The sequence below is a fragment of the Salvelinus fontinalis genome, chromosome 28 (genome assembly GCF_029448725.1).
Source record: "Salvelinus fontinalis isolate EN_2023a chromosome 28, ASM2944872v1, whole genome shotgun sequence".
NCBI lineage: Eukaryota > Metazoa > Chordata > Actinopteri > Salmoniformes > Salmonidae > Salvelinus > Salvelinus fontinalis.
In genome coordinates, this window is record NC_074692.1 from 12,996,592 (window position 1) to 13,015,124 (window position 18,533).

Here is an 18,533-nt window from a genome sequence, read left to right on the forward strand (position 1 = left end):
CTCATGGCAGACGGGCGGCTCTGTAGGCTCATGGCAGACGGGCGGCTTTGCAGGCTCATGGCAGACGGGCGGCTTTGAAGGCTCAGTACCGACGGGCGGCTTTGAAGGCTCAATACAGACGGGCAGTTCATGCGGCGCTTGGCAGACGGACAGTTCAGATGGCGTTGGGCAGACGGACAGTTCAGGCGCCGTTGGGCAGACGGGCAGTTCAGGCGCCGCTGGGCAGACGGCAGACTCTGGCCGGCTGAGACGCACTGTAGGCCTGGTGCGTGGTACCGGAACTGGAGGTACCGGGCTAAGGACACGCACCTTCAGGCTAGTGCGGGGAACAACAACAGGGCACACTGGACTCTCAAGGCGTACTATAGGCCTGGTGCGTGGTACCGGCACTGGTGGTACCGGGCTGAGGGCACGCACATCAGGGCGAGTACGGGGAGAAGGAACAGTGCGCACAGGGCTCTGGAGACGCACAGGTGGCTTAGTGCGTGGTGCCGGAACTGGAGGCACTGGGCTGGAGACACGCACCATAGGGAGAGTGCGTGGAGGAGGCACAGGGCTCTGGAAACGCACTGGAAGCCTGGTGCGTGGTGTAGGCACTGGTGGTACTGGGCTGGGGCGGAGAGGTGGCGCCGGAAATACCGGACTGTGCAGGCGTACTGGCTCCCTTGAGCACTGAGCCTGCCCAACCTTACCTGGTTGTATGCTCCCCGTAGCCCGACCAGTGCGGGGAGGTGGAATAACCCGCACCGGGCTATGTAGGCGAACCGGGGACACCATGCGTAAGGCTGGTGCCATGTAAGCCGGCCCGAGGAGACGTACTGGTGGCCAGATATGTAGGGCCGGCTTCATGACATCCGGCTCAATGCTCAATCTAGCCCTACCAGTGCGGGGAGGTGGAATAACCCGCACCGGGCTATGCACACGTACAGGAGACACCGTGCGCTCTACTGCGTAACATGGTGTCTGCCCGTACTCCCGCTCTCCACGGTTAGCCTGGGAAGTGGGCGCAGGTCTCCTACCTGCCCTTGGCCCACTACCTCTTAGCCCCCCCCCCCCCCCCCAAGAAATTTTTGGGGTTTCTTCACGGGCTTCCTTGCTAGCCGCGTACCTTCATATCTCCGGTCTTGAGCTTGATTCTCCGGCTTCCAGCCACGTCTCCTTGCTGCCTCCTCATACCACCGCTCTTGGGCTCTCGCTGCCTCCATCTCCTCACGAGTGCGGCGATATTCCCCAATATGTGCCCAGTGTCCTTTTCCCTCCAAGACTTCTTCCCATGTCCAAGACTCCTGTTTAGTGTTCCACTGCTCGAACTTCTGCTGCTTGGTTCTGGATTGGTGGGTGGTTCTGTAACGATCGTCTTTGGGTGAGAGAGAGGACCAAGGCGCAGCGTGTGAAAAATACATCTTCTCTTTATTTAGAAGAAGAACAAACGAAACAAAACAACAAAATGACGAACGTGAAGCTATAAATGACTAAGTGCAAACATGCAACATAGACTAGACATAGACAAAACACACAAAGACAACCCACCCCAACTCACGCCCTGACCAACTAAATAAATAACAGAAAAAGGAACAATAGGTCAGGAACGTGACACAGCATTTGTGGGTTCGATTACAGGCTCAAAATGGCCAGAAACAAATAACTTTCTTCTGAAACTCGTCAGTCTATTCTTGTTCTGAGAAATGAAGGCTTTGGAAACATATGGCCCTTATCTTTCATCAGCGAGAAAAAATCCTTCTAATAAAAGAAACACTTACTGTAGAAGTTTTGCACAGATCCATACAGATATGGGCGCCGCCATCCGACAAAACAGCAAGATGGCTCTGATAGACATGGCAGCTCTGCTTCTAGCTCCTAAGCAACTTTGCAGTATTTTTTTTTTGTGTTATTTCTTACACTATTAGTGCAGAATTTTTTTTGTGTTATTACATACAGCCGGAAATAACTTTTGGATATTAGAGCGGCGGTAACTCACCAGTACTACTACCAGGAATACGACTTTCCCGAATTGGATCCTTTGTTCGCACCCCTCAGGGCAATTTAAGTTATCCCAGAGGCTTTGCCCAAGATGCCGCCGGGCCGGCGGAGAAGAAGTATTCGGAGTGGACTTCTAGTCCCACTCAGGAGGCGGGCACACCATCCATAGCTTCCAAGTATATTACTCGCTAATGTTCAGTCTCTGGACAATACAGTAGACGAGCTCAGGACGAGGATCTCCTTCCAGAAAGACATCAGAGACTGTAACATACTCTGTTCCACAGAATCATGGCTCTCTCCGGATATACTGTCCCCGTCCATACAGCCAGCTGGGTTCTCAGTACATCACGCAGACAGGAATAAAGAACTCTCCAGGAAGACGAAGGGTGGCAGTGTATGTTTCATGATTAACCACTCATTGCGTGACTTTTATAATATACAGGAACTCAAGTCCTTTTGTTCACCCGACCTAGAATACCTCACAATCAAATAGAGGATGCCTGTTTATTTTTTTTAAATGCCTTCATCACCATCTTAAATAAGCATGCCCCATTCAAGAAATTTAGAACCAGGAACAGATATAGCCCTTGGTTCTCTCCAGACCTGACTGCCCTTAACCAACACAAAACATCCTATGGCGTTCTGCATTAGCATCGAACAGACCCCGTGATATGCAACTTTTCAGGGAAGTTAGAAACCAATATACACAGGCAGTTAGAAAAGCCAAGGCTAGCTTCTTCAAGCAGAAATTTGCTTCCTGCAACACAAACTCAAAAAAGTTCTGGGACACTGTAATGTCCATGGAGAATAAGAACACCTTCTTCCAGCTGCCCACTGCATTGAGGATAGGAAACTCTGTCACCACCGAAATATCCGCTATAATTGAGAATTTCAATAAGCATTTTTTCTACGGCTGGCCATGCTTTCCACCTGGCTACCCCTACCCCGGTCAACAACACTGCACCCCCCACTGCAACTTGCCCAAGCCTTCCCCATTTCTCCTTCTCCCAAATCCAGTCAGCTGATGTTCTGAAAGAGCTGCAAAATCTGGACCCCTACAAATCAGCCGAGCTAGACAATCTGGACCCATTCTTTCTAAAATGATCTGCCGAAAATGTTGCACCCCCTATTACTAGCCTGTTCATTTGTGGCCTGCTGGAGGTCATTTTGCAGGGCTCTGGCAGTGCACCTCCTTGCACAAAGGCGGAGGTAGTGGTCCTGCTGCTGGGTTGTTGCCCTCCTACGGCCTCCTCCACGTCTCCTGATGTACTGGCCTGTCTCCTGGTAGGGCCTCCATGCTCGTGACACTACGCTGACAGACACAGCAAACCTTTTTGCCACAGGTCGCATTGATGTGCCATCCTGGATGAACTGCACTACCTGAGCCACTTGTGTGGGTTGTAGACTCCGTCTCATGCTACCACTAGAGTGAGAGCCCCGCCAGCATTCAAAAGTGACCAAAACATCAGCCAGGAAGCATAGGAACTGAGAAGTGGTCTGTTGGTCACCACCTGCAGAATCACTCCTTTTTTGGGGGTGTCCTGCTAATTGCCTATAATTTCCACCTTTTGTCTATTCCATTTGCACAACAGCATGTGAAATTTATTGTCAATCAGTGTTGCTTCCTAAGTGGAGAGTTTGATTTCACAGAAGTGTGATTGACTTGGAGTTACATTGTGTTGTTTAAGTGTTCCCTTTATTTTTTTGAGCAGTGTATTTACTTCGCCACCATGGCCTTTTTTTGCCTTTACCTCCCTTACCTCACCTCATTTGTTCACATTGTATATAGACTTATTTTTCTACTGTATTATTGACTGTATGTTTGTTTTACTCCATGTGTAACTCTGTGTTATTGTATGTGTCGAACTGCTTTGCTTTATCTTCGCCAGGTCGCAATTGTGAATGAGAACTTGTTCTCAACTTGCCTACCTGGTTAACTAAAGGTGAAATAAAAAATAAAAAAATAAAAATGCCGAACGTATTACCTCCCAAGAGAATTCTCTTCAGTTATAGTCCCAGCCGTGTATATTCCCCCTCAAGCCAATATCAAGACGACTGTAACGGCTGGTGCTCTCCTCATCCTCGGATGAGGTGAGGAGAGAAGGATCTTCAGACCAAAACGCAGCTTGTGGGAAATAAGCCATCTTTATTATAAACACGACGGCAACACGAAACGAAAACAAAACAATTTCAAAACTACAAAACAAGAAAACGACGTTGACGAAACCTGAACATAAACTTACATAACTAAACATAAACTTACGTACAGGCAACAGACGTCATCGAAACGAAACGAAACAAACAAACGCTACAGTCCCATGTGGTACGAACATACATACGGACACAGGAGACAATCACCCACAAACAAACAGTGAGAATGCCCTACCTAAATATGACTCTTGATTAGAGGAAAACGCAAACCACCTGCCTCTAATCAAGAGCCATACCAGGCAAACCAAAACCAACATAGAAACAAATAACATAGACTGCCCACCCAAAACTAACGCCCTGACCATAAACACATAAAAACAACATAAAACAGGTCAGGACTGTTACAGTACCCCCCCCTCAAGGTGCGAACGCCGGGCGCACCAGCACAAAGTCCAGGGGAGGGTCCGGGTGGGCAGTTGACCACGGTGGTGGTTCCGGCTCAGGACGCTGTCCCCACACCACCATAGTCACTCCCCTCTTCTGTCTACCCCTTCCACTGACCACCCTAAAACTACTTTCCCCTAAATAAACAGCCAGCACCGGGACAAGGGGCAGCACCGGGACAAGGGGTAGCACCGGGACAAGGGGCAGCACCGGGACAAGGGGCAGCACCGGGACAAGGGGCAGCACCAGGATAAGGACCAGCACCGGAATAAGGGGCAGCACCGGGACAAGGGGCAGCACCGGGACAAGGGGCAGCACCGGGACAAGGGGCAGCACCGGGACAAGGGGCAGCACCGGGACAAGGGGCAGCACCGGGACAAGGGGCAGCACCGGGACAAGGGGCAGCACCGGGACAAGGGGCAACACCGGGACAAGGGGCAGATCCCGGCTGAAGGACTCTGGCAGGTCCTGTTTGGACGGCTCTGGCAGGTCCTGGCTGGACGGCTCTGGCAGGTCCATGCAGGCTGACGGCTCTCGACACTCATGGCAGACTGACGGCTCTCTACGCTCATGGCAGGCTGACGGCTCTCGACACTCATGGTAGGCTGACGGCTCTCGACGCTCATGGCAGGCTGACGGCTCTGGCTGCTCATGGCTCTCTGACGGCTCTGGCTGCTCATGGCTCTCTGACGGCTCTGGCTGCTCATGGCTCTCTGACGGCTCTGGCTGCTCATGGCTCTCTGACGGCTCTGGCTGCTCATGGCTCTCTGACGGCTCTGGCTGCTCATGGCTCGCTGGCGGCTCTGGCAGATCCTGTCTGGTTGGCGGCTCTGGCAGATCCTGTCTGGTTGGCGGCTCTGGCAGATCCTGTCTGGTTGGCGGCTCTGGCAGATCCTGTCTGGTTGGCGGCTCTGGCAGATCCTGTCTGGCGGGCGGCTCTAGCGGCTCCTGTCTGGCTGACGGCTCTAGCGGCTCCTGTCTGGCGGATGGCTCTGTAGGCTCATGGCAGACGGGCGGCTTTGCAGGCTCATGGCAGACGGGCGGCTTTGCAGGCTCCTGGCAGACGGATGACTCAGATGGCGCTGGGGAGACGGATGGCTCAGATGGCGCTGGGGAGACGGATGGCTCAGATGGCGCTGGGGAGACGGATGGCTCAGATGGCGCTGGGGAGACGGATGGCTCTGGCCGGATACGGTGCACTGTAGACCTGGTGCGTGGTGCCGGAACTGGAGGCACCGGGCTAAGGATAAGCACCTTCCTACTAGTGCGGGGAGCAGGAACAGGGCACACTGTACTCTCAAAGCCTACTCTATCCCTGATGCGAGGTACCGGCACTGGTGACACCGGGCTGAGGACAAGCACATCAGGATTAGTAGGGGGAGAAGATACAGTTTGTACAGGGCTCTGGAGACGCACTGGTAGCTTAGTGCGTGGGGCCGGAACTGGAGGCACCGGGCTAGATACACGCACTACAGGGAGAGTGCGTGGAGGAGGAACAGGGCTCAGGATACGCACTGGTAGCCTAGTGCGTAGTGTAGACACTGTAGGTACTAGGCTGGGGCGGGGAGGTGGTGCCGGAAATACCGGACCGTGGAGACGTACTGGCACTCTTGAGCATTGAGCCTGCCCAACCTTACCTGGTTGAATGCTCCCGGTTGCCCGACCAGTGCGGGGAGGTGGAATAACCCGCACCGGCCTATGTAGGCGAACCGGGGAAACCATGCGTAAGGCAGGTGCCATGTATGCCGGCCCGAGGAGACGCACTGGAGACCAGACGCGTTGAGCCGGCCTCATGACACCTGGCTCAATACTCAATCTAGCCCTACCAGTGCGGGGAGGTGGAATAACCCGCACTGGGCTATGCACTCGTACAGGAGACACCGTGCGCTCTACTGCGTAACACGGCGCCTGCCCGTACTCCCGCTCTCCACGGTAAGCCTGGGAAGTGGGCGCAGGTCTCCTACCTGCCCTTGGCCCACTACCTCCTAGCCCCCCCCCCAAGAAATTTTTGGGAATTACTTACGGGCTTTTCGGGCTTCCGTGCCAGACGCGTTCCCTCATAGCTCCGGTTCCTCTCCCCGGTAGCCTCTGCTCTCCTCAGTGCCTCCACCTGTTCCCATGGGAGGCGATCCCTCCCAGCCAGGATCTCCTCCCAAGTGTAGCAACCCTTTCCGTCCAAAACATCATCCCATGTCCATTGCTCCTTTCTCTCCTGTCCCTTACTCCGTTTAATTTTCCCTTGCCGCTTGGTCTTAGCGTGGTGGGTGATTCTGTAACGGCTGGTGCTCTCCTCATCCTCGGATGAGGTGAGGGGAGAAGGATCTTCAGACCAAAACGCAGCTTGTGGGAAATAAGCCATCTTTATTATAAACACGACGGCAACACGAAAACAAAACAATTTCAAAACTACAAAACAAGAAAACGACGTTGACGAAACCTGAACATAAACTTACATAACTAAACATAAACTTACGTACAGGCAACAGACGACATCGAAACGAAACAAAACAAACAAACGCTACAGTCCCATGTGGTACGAACATACATACGGACACAGGAGACAATCACCCACAAACAAACAGTGAGAATGCCCTACCTAAATATGACTCTTGATTAGAGGAAAACGCAAACCACCTGCCTCTAATCAAGAGCCATACCAGGCAAACCAAAACCAACATAGAAACAAATAACATAGACTGCCCACCCAAAACTAACGCCCTGACCATAAACACATAAAAACAACATAAAACAGGTCAGGACTGTTACAACGACCCTCAAGGAACTACACTGGACTTTATGCAAACGGGAAACCACAAATCCTGAGGCCGCATTCATTGTAGCTGGGGATTTTAGCAAAGCAAATTTGAGGAAAACGCTACAGAATTTCTATCAAGACATTGACTGTAGTACTCGCGCTGGGAAAACACTCAACCACTGCTATTCTCTCTTCCAGGATGCTTACTGTACAAGGCCCTTCCCCGCACTCCCTTTGGCAAATCAGATCATGACTCCATTTTGCTCCTCCCTTCCCATAGGCAGAAACTGAAACAGAAAGTACCCGTGCTAAGATCTATTCAGTTCTGCTCTGACCAATCGGAATCTATGCCTCAAGATTGTTTTGATCACACGGACTGGGATATGTTCCGGGTAGCTTCGGATAATAACATTGATGCATACACGGACACGGTGACTGAGTTCACCAAAAAGTGTATAGGGGATTTTGTTCCCACTGTGACTATTAAAACCTACCCAAACCATAAACCGTGGATAAATGGCAGCATTCACGCAAACTGAAAGCGCGAACCACCACATTTAACCATGGCAAGGTGACTGGGGATATGGTTGAATACAAACAGTGTAGTCATTCCCTCCATAAGGCAATCAAAGAGGCAAAATGTCAGTACAGAGACAAAGTGGAGTCGCAATTCAACAGCTCATACACGAGACGTATGTGGCAGGGTCTTCAGACAATCACGGATTACAAAGGGGCGACTCATCCGTGAAGAGCACTTTTTGACAGTCCTGGCTGGTCCAGCGACGGTGGGTTAGTGCCCATAGGCGCCGTTGTTGCCAGTGATGTCTGGTGAGGACCTGCCTTACAACAGGCCTACAAGCCCTCAGTCCAGCCCCTCTCAGCCTATTGCGGACAATCTGAGCACTGATGGAGGGATTGTGCGTTTCTAGTGTAACTCAGGCAGTTGTTGTTGCCATTCTGTACACCTGTACACCAGGTGTGATGTTCAGATGTACCGATCCTGTGCAGGTGTTGTTACACCTGGTCTGCCACTGCGAGGACAATCAGCTGTCCGTCCTGTCTCCTTGTAGCGCTGTCTTAGGCGTCTCACAGTACGGACATTGCAATTTATTGCCCTGGCCACATCTGCAGTCCTCATGCCTCCTTGCAGCATGCCTAAGACACGTTCACGCAGATGAGCAGGGACCCTGGGCATTTTTCTTTTTGTGTTTTTCAGAGTCAGTAGAAAGGCCTCTTTAGTGTCCTAAGTTTTCATAACTGTGACTGATTGCCTACCGTCTGTAAGCTGTTAGTGTCTTAACGACCGTTCCACAGGTGCATGTTCATTGTTTATGGTTCATTGAACATGCATGGGAAACAGTGTTAAAACCCTTTACAATGAAGATCTGTGAAGTTATTTGGATTTTTATAAATTATCTTTGAATGACAGTGTCCTGAAAAAGGGCCATTTTTTGTTGTTGCTGAGTTTAGTTTGTGAGCTAGGCAGGCTACTGCCTGGGAAGGTCTCTCACTCTGTAACGACTATCGTCATATTCCTCTTCCTCGGACGAGGAGAGGCGAGACGGATCGGACCAATACGCAGTGGTTAGTGTTCATAATGATTTATTAAAACGAAACTGAATACTGAATTACAAAACAAATAAACGAAGTGCATAAACCGATACAGTCCCGTGTGGTGCAACAAACACAGACACGGAAACAAACACCCACATAAACACACGTGAAACCCAGGCTGCCTAACTATGATTCTCAATCAGGGACAACGATTGACAGCTGTCTCTGATTGAGAGTCATACCCGGCCGAACACAAACATCCCAACATAGAAAATCAAACATAGACAAACCCACCCAACTCACGCCCTGACCAACTAAATAAATACAAGAAAAAGGAAAACAGGTCAGGAACGTGACACACTCAGAAGTACGAGATAGGGAGGGGGCGGTGGTAGGTTGACCTCAGGTCTCAACACTGGTTGCCTGAGGTAGGGGGAATCTATCAAATAGCGCACCTCTAACTTTGTACAGTACTAATGCAATTAGTAAAATCAGTCACACTATCAAAGGCTACCAAATAAACCGCTATTCATTAATAATACTGTGAATATATACTGTTGAAGTCGTAAGTTTACATACACCTTAGTCAAATACATTTAAACTCCGTTTTTCACAATTCCTGAAATGTAATCCTAATAAAAATTCGCTGTCTTAGGTCAGTTAGGATCACCACTTTATTTTAAGAATAATAGTAGAGAGAATGATTCATTTCAGCTTTTATTTCTTTCATCACATTCCCAGTGGATCAGAAGTTTACATACACTCAATTAGTATTTGGTAGCACTGCCTTTAAATTGTTTAACTTGGGTCAAACGTTTCGGGTAGCCTTCCACAAGCTTCCCACAATAAGTTGGGTGAATTTTGGCCCTTTCCTCCTGATAGAGCTGGTGTAACTGAGTCAGGTTTGTAGGCCTCCTTGGTCGCACACACTTTTTCAGTTCTGCCCACAAATGTTCCATATGATTGAGGTCAGGGTTTTGTGATGGCCACTCCATTACCTTGACTTCGTTGTCCTTAAGCCACTTTGCCACAACTTTGGAAGTATGCTTGGGGTCATTGTCCATTTGGAAGTCCCATTTGCGACCAAGCTTTAACTTCCTGACTGAGATGTTGCTTCAATATATCCACATAATTTTCCTGCCTCATGATGCCATCTAATTTGTGAAGTGCACCAATCCCTCCTGCAGCAAAGCACCCCCACAACATGATGCTGCCACCCCCGTACTTCACGGTTGGGATGGTGTTCTTTGGCTTGCAAGCGTCCCCCTTTTTCCTCCAAACATAACGATGGTCATTGTGGCCAAACAGTTCTGTCTTTGTTTCATCAGACCAGAGGACATTTCTCCAAAAAGTACGATATTTGTCCCCATGTGCAGTTGCAAACCGTAGTCTGGCTTTTTTTATGGCGGTTTTGGCATCTTCCTTGCTGAGCGGCCTTCAGGTTATGCCGATATAGGACTCGTTTTACTGCAGATATAGATGTTTTTGTACCGGTTTCTGCCAGCATCTTCACACGGTCCTTTGCTGTTGTTCTGGGATTGATTTGCACTTTTCGCACCAAAGTATGTTCATTTCTAGGAGAAAGAACGCGTCTCCTTCCTGAGCGGTATGACGGCTGCGTGGTCCCATGATGTTTACACGTGCGTACTATTGTTTGTACAGATGCACGTGGTACCTTCATGTGTTTGGAAATTGCTCCCAAGGATGAACCAGACTTGTAGACGTCTACAATTTGTTTTCTGAGGTCTTCGCTGATTTCTTTTGATTTTCCTATGATGCCAAGCAAAGAGGCACTGAGTTTGAAGGTAGGCCTTGAAATACATCCACAGGTACACCTCCAATTGACTCAAATGATGTCAATTAGCCTATCAGAAGCTTCTAAAGCCATGACATAATTTTCTGGAATTTTCCAAGCTATTTAAAGGCACAGTCAACTTAGTGTATGTAAACTTCTCACCCACTGGAATTGTGATACAGTGAATTATAAGTGAAATAATCTGTCTGTAAACAATTGTTGGAAAAATTACTTGTGTCATGCACAAGGTAGATGTCCTAACCTACTTGCCAAAACTATAGTTTGTTAACAATAAATTTGTGGAGTGGTTGAAAAATGAGTTTTAATGACTCCAACCTAAGTGTATGTAAACTTTGACTTCAACTGTAGTTTCACAGACATATTGTTGCATTTTTTTCTGGTTTGTGCGAAATCGTTAAGAATAATATAAAACAGTCCAAATTTGTGGACCGCTCTCAGAATTTGTCTTACTCTTCCAGTGACCATAGCTGAAGCAGAGAGGTGCTTTTGTAATGATGGGGCGGTAAGTCGGAAGCAGGTGAAACGTTTTAATAAAACAAACCCAAGAACACGACACTAACATAAGGCAGTACGCCGATACACAATTACAATACCAACAAGGAAGGAAATGTGCCCACTCACCCTGCCAGTCCTGACAGTGACTCCTCAGGACCCTCCCTAGCTCCTGATTCATCCTCTCCACCTGCCCGTTAGACTGAGGCCGATACCTGGATGTGAGGCTAACCGTGACCCCGAGCTTCTCCAAGAAGGCCCTCTATACTCAGGATGTGAATTGGGGGCCACGGTCTGAGATGTCCTCCGGAAGAACATAATTCCGGAAGACCTGTTGGAAAAGTGCCTCAGCGACCTGGAGAGCAGTGTGAAGACTAGGAAGAGGGATTAGGCGACATGACTTGGAGAATCTATCCACTACCACTAGAATGGTGGTGAAACCAGAAGGGGGAAGATCAGTAACTCAGTAAGTCAATGGATAGATGGGACCAAGGTCGCTGAGGCACGGGAAGCGGCAGGAGATTCCCTGCTGGAATATTCTGGGTGGACTTGGTTTGAGCACACACTGAACAGGAGTTGACATACTGCGTAACATCCTGCACCAAGGTGGGCCACCAGTATTTCTCAGTGATGGAATGGATGGTGCGAGAATTACCTGGATGTCCAGTGATGACCTTTGTGTGTGCCCAGGTCAGCAGCTGATTCCTTATCCCTGTGGGAACATAGATGCGTGCGGGAGGACAATTCCGGGGTGCGGGATCCCTCTCTAGAGCCTGGCAGATGTCCACATCTACGTCCCAAACTACTGGACCCACGACTCGGGAGGATAGGATTATGGGTGCCCTCTGGAGAGGAGTCTCTCCCAAATCGCGGATTCAGTCTCCTCGCTGTCCGTATGTACTCAAGGTTCCGATGGTCAGTGAGGATGACAAGTGGTTCCTTGGCACCCTCCAGCCAGTGTCTCCACTCCTCTAATGCCAACTTCACCGCCAAGAGCTCCCGATCGCCGACGTCGTAATTCCTCTCTGCGGGGGACAGTTTCTTGGAGAAGAAAACACAAGGATACAACTTTAGTGGGTCCCCCTGTCTCTGTGACATAACTGACTCCACACCCACCTCCGATGCGTCTACCTCAACCACAAAGGGTAACGTGGGATCTGGGTGTTTTAGCAAGGAGGCGGAGGTGAAACACCCCTTGAGGAGATGAAAGGCCTCGTCGGCTGCTGGAGACCAAACCAACCTAAGAGGCCCACCCTTGAGGAGCGAGGTGAGAGGGGCGGCGACGCTGAAGTTCCTGATGAAGCGACTGCAAAAGTTGGAAAACACCAAAAACCGTTGTAACCCCTTGATGGTGGTTGGGACTGGCCATGACTTTACAGCATCTACCTTCTTGTCCTCCATCCTCACTCCCTGCGAGCTGATTTGGTAGCCCAAGAAGGAGACAGCTCTCTGGTGGAATTGGCACTTCTCCGCCTTCACGAACAGGTGGCTAGCCAAGTGGCATTCCAGGACTGCTCGAACGTGAATCTTCCAGTTTGGTCGAGAAGATCAGGATGTCATCGATGTACACAATAATCTGACGTCCGAGCATGTCCCTGAACACCTCGTTGATGAATGCTTGGAACACTGACGGAGCATTGGCTAAGCCAAAGGCCATAACCAAGAACTCATAGTGACCAGACATCATGCTGAACGCCGTCTTCCCCTACTCCCTCTCCCGGATGCGAATGAGATTGTAGTCACTCCGCAGGTCCAGTTTGGTGAAGAACTGGGCCCAGCGAAGCTGCTTGATGGCTGACTGCACCAGCGGGAGAGGGTACCGACACTTCGTGGTGATGTCATTGAGTCCACGATAATTGATACAAGGGCGTAATCCTCCCTCCTCCTTGGCCACTAAGAAGAAACCAGCCGACGCAGGGGACTTGGACCTGCGGATGAAGCCCTGTTGGAGCGCCTTTTGAATGTAGTCCTCCATGGCCTGGGTCTCAGCCACCGACAGAGGGTAGATGCGTCTCCACGGAGGCGTAGCACCGAAAAACAGGTCAGTGGCACAGTCCCAGGGGCGATGAGGAGGTAGACAGGTAGCGCGGGTCTTGGAGAATACCTCCCTTAGATCTTGATATTCCTCCAGGATGTTGGGCTGGAGGGCAACCACAGGACTCTCAACCGACGTGGAACCACAAGGGGCAGGAAAGCAGGTCTTCCCACATCCATGAGATGGTAGGGTTATAGCGCTGAAGCCAAGGTAGACAGAGGATGATCTTGTGAACTGGTGCAATGGTGATGAAGGGATGTTTTCCTGGTGATTGGGCTCCATGGTAAGGGTGAGTGGTTGAGTGATGTGTGTGATGGTTCCGGATCCTAGAGGCTGACAGTCGAGACCTTGAACTGGAAAAGGAGAGGAGGCAAGGGTCTGATCCAGTGATGGGTACTAAAAATAGTCTAACAGGAAGAGCGTGACCGTCCCTCTGCTCTAATGGATCCCAGATTATGAAGTAATGGACACCGCTGGTGCTTGTGCCCTCCCTGGCCACAGTACAGACAGAGCCCCAGCTGTATCCGTCTGCGTCGTTCCGCCGCGGGAAGACATGTGTCCCCTACCTCCATGGGTTCAGGCTCTGATCCCGAACACTCGCCGAAGGAGGGAGAGAAGTGATGGAGATGCCAACACTCCCGGAGGAGGTTATCCAGACGATGGCCATTGCAATGAGTGTGTCCAGGGTGAGGTTGTCAACTCAGCAGGCCAGTTCAGTCTGGACCTCCTCGCACAGACCTCTTCTAAATAATGTGCTGAACTCTGACTCATTCTATCCACTGGAGGATGCTACTGTCCGAAAGGTAAGTGCATACTCATCAACCATCTGATTCCCTTGCTGGAGCTGAAGCAGACGCTCACCTCCCTCTCTGCCCTCCGCGGGATGATCAAAAATACATTTTAAACAGAGCCATGAACCCCTCATAAGACTCGAGCTCCTCCTCTCTCACAGACGGCCGTAGCCCATTCCAATGCCCTCCCAGTCAGCAGAGAAATATCCGTGGCAACCTTAGACCTCTCTGTGGTGGGAGCTCCCATCTGATGTGCGAAATAGAGGGAGCACTGAAAGAGGAAGGCACGGCATTTGGATGGTGTCCCATCATATATCTCTCCGGGAGGGATAAACGGGCATCGCTGACCTGAGCAGGTTGCTGAATGGGCTGGTGTGCTGACTCATTGGGTAGACTCGCCCTAGAATATCCTCCGCTGTTGAGACGTTGTAGACTGTGGAGAACATCTTCCATGGCCGTCCCCAGTTAAACCAGCTGATCATGGTGTTGACGAAGAAGGTCACCTTGTCCATTGATTGTCTGGGACATGTCCGGTTGTCCTGCTGCTTACATATTTTGAGTTGGTATTCTGTAATGATGGGGCAGTGAGTCGGAAGCAGGTGCAACGTTTTAATGAAACAACAAAACCAAGAACACGACACTAACATAAGGCAGTATGCCGATACACAAGAACAATACCAACTGGTGAGTGAACATGGGAGAGTGACATATAAAGGGTAGGAAAGGATGAAGGTAATGGATTCCAGGTGTGGTGCGCGTAATGATGAGTGCCAGGTGTGCGTAATGATGAATCTCAGGACCGGGAGTTAGTACTCTGGCGATGTCGTACGCCGGAGGGGAGGAGCAGGAACAGACGTGATAGCTTTTCAAAGTTGAAGCTCATCAAATCCTACCTGAGGTCCACCATGTCACAGGAATACCTTAGTAGCCTTGCTGTCATCAGTATTAACCACACAATTGCAGGGCAGATTTCTTATGATGATGTAATTGATGACTTTGCATCAAGGAAGGCAAGAAAAGTCAGGGTTTAGATGGCAGTTGTGCAATTTAGTTTGTGTGTTTCTTGTTTGAAGTGCAATAGTGTAATAATCAGGTTCTCTTCTTTATATGTGTGTTATTCTATTTGTATATTTGTGTGATCTAGGATTTGTGCAATTTAGTTTTATTTGTTTGTAATAATTTGAGTATCTTTTTATTTGTATGTATATACTACAATTTGTTTCTATTTATCTTTGTTACTTCTTTTTGTCTTTTGAGTCTTATTTTTGTATATATTTTTATAGTGTTAAATGTTCTGATTATTTATTTGTGTTGTTCCAAATGTCTGAATAAAAATGACAGTTAATGCAGAATGGTGCTTTTGTTGGGGGGGGGGGGTGAAGGGGGCCATACGAACTAGAACCGCCACTGAACATTATACAGGTGGACCTTGTGCTGGGGACAATATAAAGCCACTCTAAATGTGCAGCTTTGTCACACAACACAATGCCACAGATGTCTCAAGTTTTGAGGGAGCGGGCAATTGGCATGCTGACTGAAGGAATGTCCAACAGAGCTGTTGACACAGAATTTTATGTTAATTTCCTCTACCACTTTAAAATAATTTGGCAGTACGTCCAACCAACCTCAACTGCAGACCACGTGTAACCGCGCCAGCCCAGGACCTTCACATCCGGCTTCCTAACCTGCGGGATCGTTTGAGGGAGGGGGGAGGCTGCTGAAGAGTATTTCTGTCTATAATGATGCTCTTTTGTGGGGAAAAAACTCATTCTGATTGGCTGGGAGACTTGTTCCCCAGTTCCTGTGCCCCTGCCCAGTCATGTGAAATCCATAGATTAGGGCCTAATAAGTATAAGGCAAAGGTTTGAAGACAGCCGACGGGTCACTGCTTAAGTATCTAATTCCCTCACCGAGTTTCATCAAGGGACAAGGGTATACAGCTAGGGCTCTGCAGGCATCTGTTCTCTGTGATAACAGTAGAACAAGGGTAACTGTGATAGCAAGACACACACACACACACACACAGAGAGAGAGAGTCATTACGGAATGAGTCACAGATTTAGGGGGTTATTTGTTCCGGAAGGAATGACAAGGTACTATCAGAAGGGAGGTCTGTCACTCCCAAGATGGCAGGGTAGAGGAAACTGGAAAGGCCATTACAGGGTGGTTGTTACACATCATACCCCGCATGGCAATCCACCAAACCTGTCCCCGGTGTGGGCACATTCCCTTTTCTATAGTATCGTTTGAGTGTTGTGACTGTAGTGTCTCTGAGGCCTCCCTCTCTCTCTCTCTGTCCACAGAGGTAAGCTGGGTGCGCTGCGTCTTAAGGTGCGTCTGGTGGAAGACCGTATCCTGCCCTCCATGTACTACCAGCCTCTCATTGACCTGCTGGTGGAGTCTGTCATCTCTCCTGCTGAGGTCAGCATCACACTACTGTCACAAACACAACACATTGTTATTAACTCATTCTACAGGATATTTTTCAGTGGAGGCTCTTCAGAGGAGGAAGGGTGTACCATCCACCTCAGTGAATTTCATACAAATAAAATTGTTAAAACATTGAAAAACGACTAAATATATTCACATCACCAAATAATGTATTAAACACACTGTTTTGCAATGAAGGTTTACAGTAGCCTCAACAGCCATCTGTAGGGTAGCACCATGGTGTAGCTGGAGGACAGCTAGCTTCCGTCCTCCTCTGTGTACATTGACTTCAATACAAAACCTAGGAGGCTTATGGTTCTCAACCCCTTCCATAGACTTACACAGTAATTATGACAACTTCCAGAGGATGTTCTCCAACCTTTCAGAGCTCTTGCAGCATGAACTGACATGTTGTCCACACAATCAAAGCATCAGAGAATTCATCTAGTACTGAAAGCATAAGCTACAGCCAGCTAGCACTGCAGTGCATAAAATGTGGTGAGGAGTTGACAATAGTTTTGAACAAATTAATTTCTTCAAAAATAAAGGAGCAGTTTCACTTACTTAGCTAGCAAATGCAGCTAGCTAGTTTAGCCCACTCATACACCCTGCTCAAATAGAGGGATGTTAGCTAGCTGGCTATGGCTATCCAACACAATACTGGAACTCTTCCAAGTCAAGGTAAGCTTTTGGTTTTACTAATTTATTGCCGCCGGTGTAACTGCTAAATTTCTAACTGACTATACACTATAGTTACTGCATGATTGTAGCAGGTTTACTAACGTCTTAGTTTTATTAGCTATGTTGACTATGACGTTACTTTAGCTAATATGGTGACAACGATGTAGGCTGTGTGTAGAAGTTATGATATGGTTTGGCTTGGAAAGGCACAAAGTCAGCTTTCTCTCATATATGAACACCTGGCTAATAGACCCTGACTATCTCCAACCTATGACCCCTCCCAGGTGGAGGACAGCAGCCCTCTGACCATGCTGGAGGAGGTGACCACGGTTGAGAGCCGGCAGGACGTGGCCATGACCCTGGTCAAGATCTACCTCGGCCAGGGCCTGGTGGTGCCCTTTCTGGACTACCTCAGCACCCGTGAGGTCAACCACACTTGTAAGAGACACTGGCTGGCTTGGGAATTTAACATTGGATAGGAAAGTCATATTTGTGAGCTTTTTTTGAATGCTCTTGTAAAAAACATGGTTATATGACCACTGAATCTCTTGGATGTATGGAAACAAATCCCTGTGAAGCTGTGAACAACCAGGGAGTGTGTAGGTTAAGGTAGTGTACAGTGTGGGAAGGAGCTTTGAGTGTACAGTACAAGTCAAAAGTTTACACGCACCTACTCATTCAAGGGTTTTTCTTTATTTGTACTATTTTCTACATTGTATAATAACAGTGTAGACATCAAAACTATGAAATAACATATATGGAATCATGTAGTAACCCATTTTTTTTAATTTACAAATCAAAATACATTTTATATTTGAGATTCTTCAAAGTAGCCACCCTTTGCCTTGATGATAGCTTTACACACTTTTGGCATGCTCTCAAACAGCTTCACCTGGAATGCTTTTCCAACAGTCTTGAAGGAGTTCCCACATATGCTGAGCACTTGTTGGCTGCTTTTCCTTCACTCTGCGGTCCAACTCATCCCAAACCAGCTCAATTGGGTTGAGGTCAGGTGATTGTGGAGGCCAGGTCATCTGATGCAGCACTCCATCACTCTCCTTCTTGGTCAAATAGCCCTTGCACAGCCTGGAGGTGTGTTGGGTCATTGTCATGTTGAAAAACAAATGATAGTTCCATTAAGCGCAAACCAGATGGGATGCTGTGGTAGCCATGCAGGTTAAGTGTGCCTTGAATTCTAAATAAATCACAGACAGTGTCACCAACAAAACATCTCCACACCATCACATCTCCTCCATGCTTCATGGTGGGAACCACACATGCGGAAGTCATCCGTTCACCTACTCTGCATTTCACAATGACACGGCGGTTGGAACCAAAAATCAAAAATTTGGACTCATTAATCAAAGGACAGATTTCCACCGGTCTAATGTCCATTGCTCGAGT

The 18,533-nt window shown here is 48.8% G+C and overlaps 1 protein-coding gene across 1 annotated transcript in view; it reads left to right on the plus strand.

Annotated features, from left to right (window-relative positions):
- The window catches only part of LOC129826207 (rasGAP-activating-like protein 1), a 76,456-nt gene that overhangs the window by 43,899 nt on the left and 14,024 nt on the right, over positions 1-18,533 (plus strand). The window contains exons 9-10 of the mRNA XM_055886664.1: positions 16,322-16,439; positions 17,414-17,567. Coding sequence (XP_055742639.1) covers positions 16,322-16,439; positions 17,414-17,567 — 272 coding nt within the window. The remainder of the gene's footprint in view (positions 1-16,321; positions 16,440-17,413; positions 17,568-18,533) is intronic.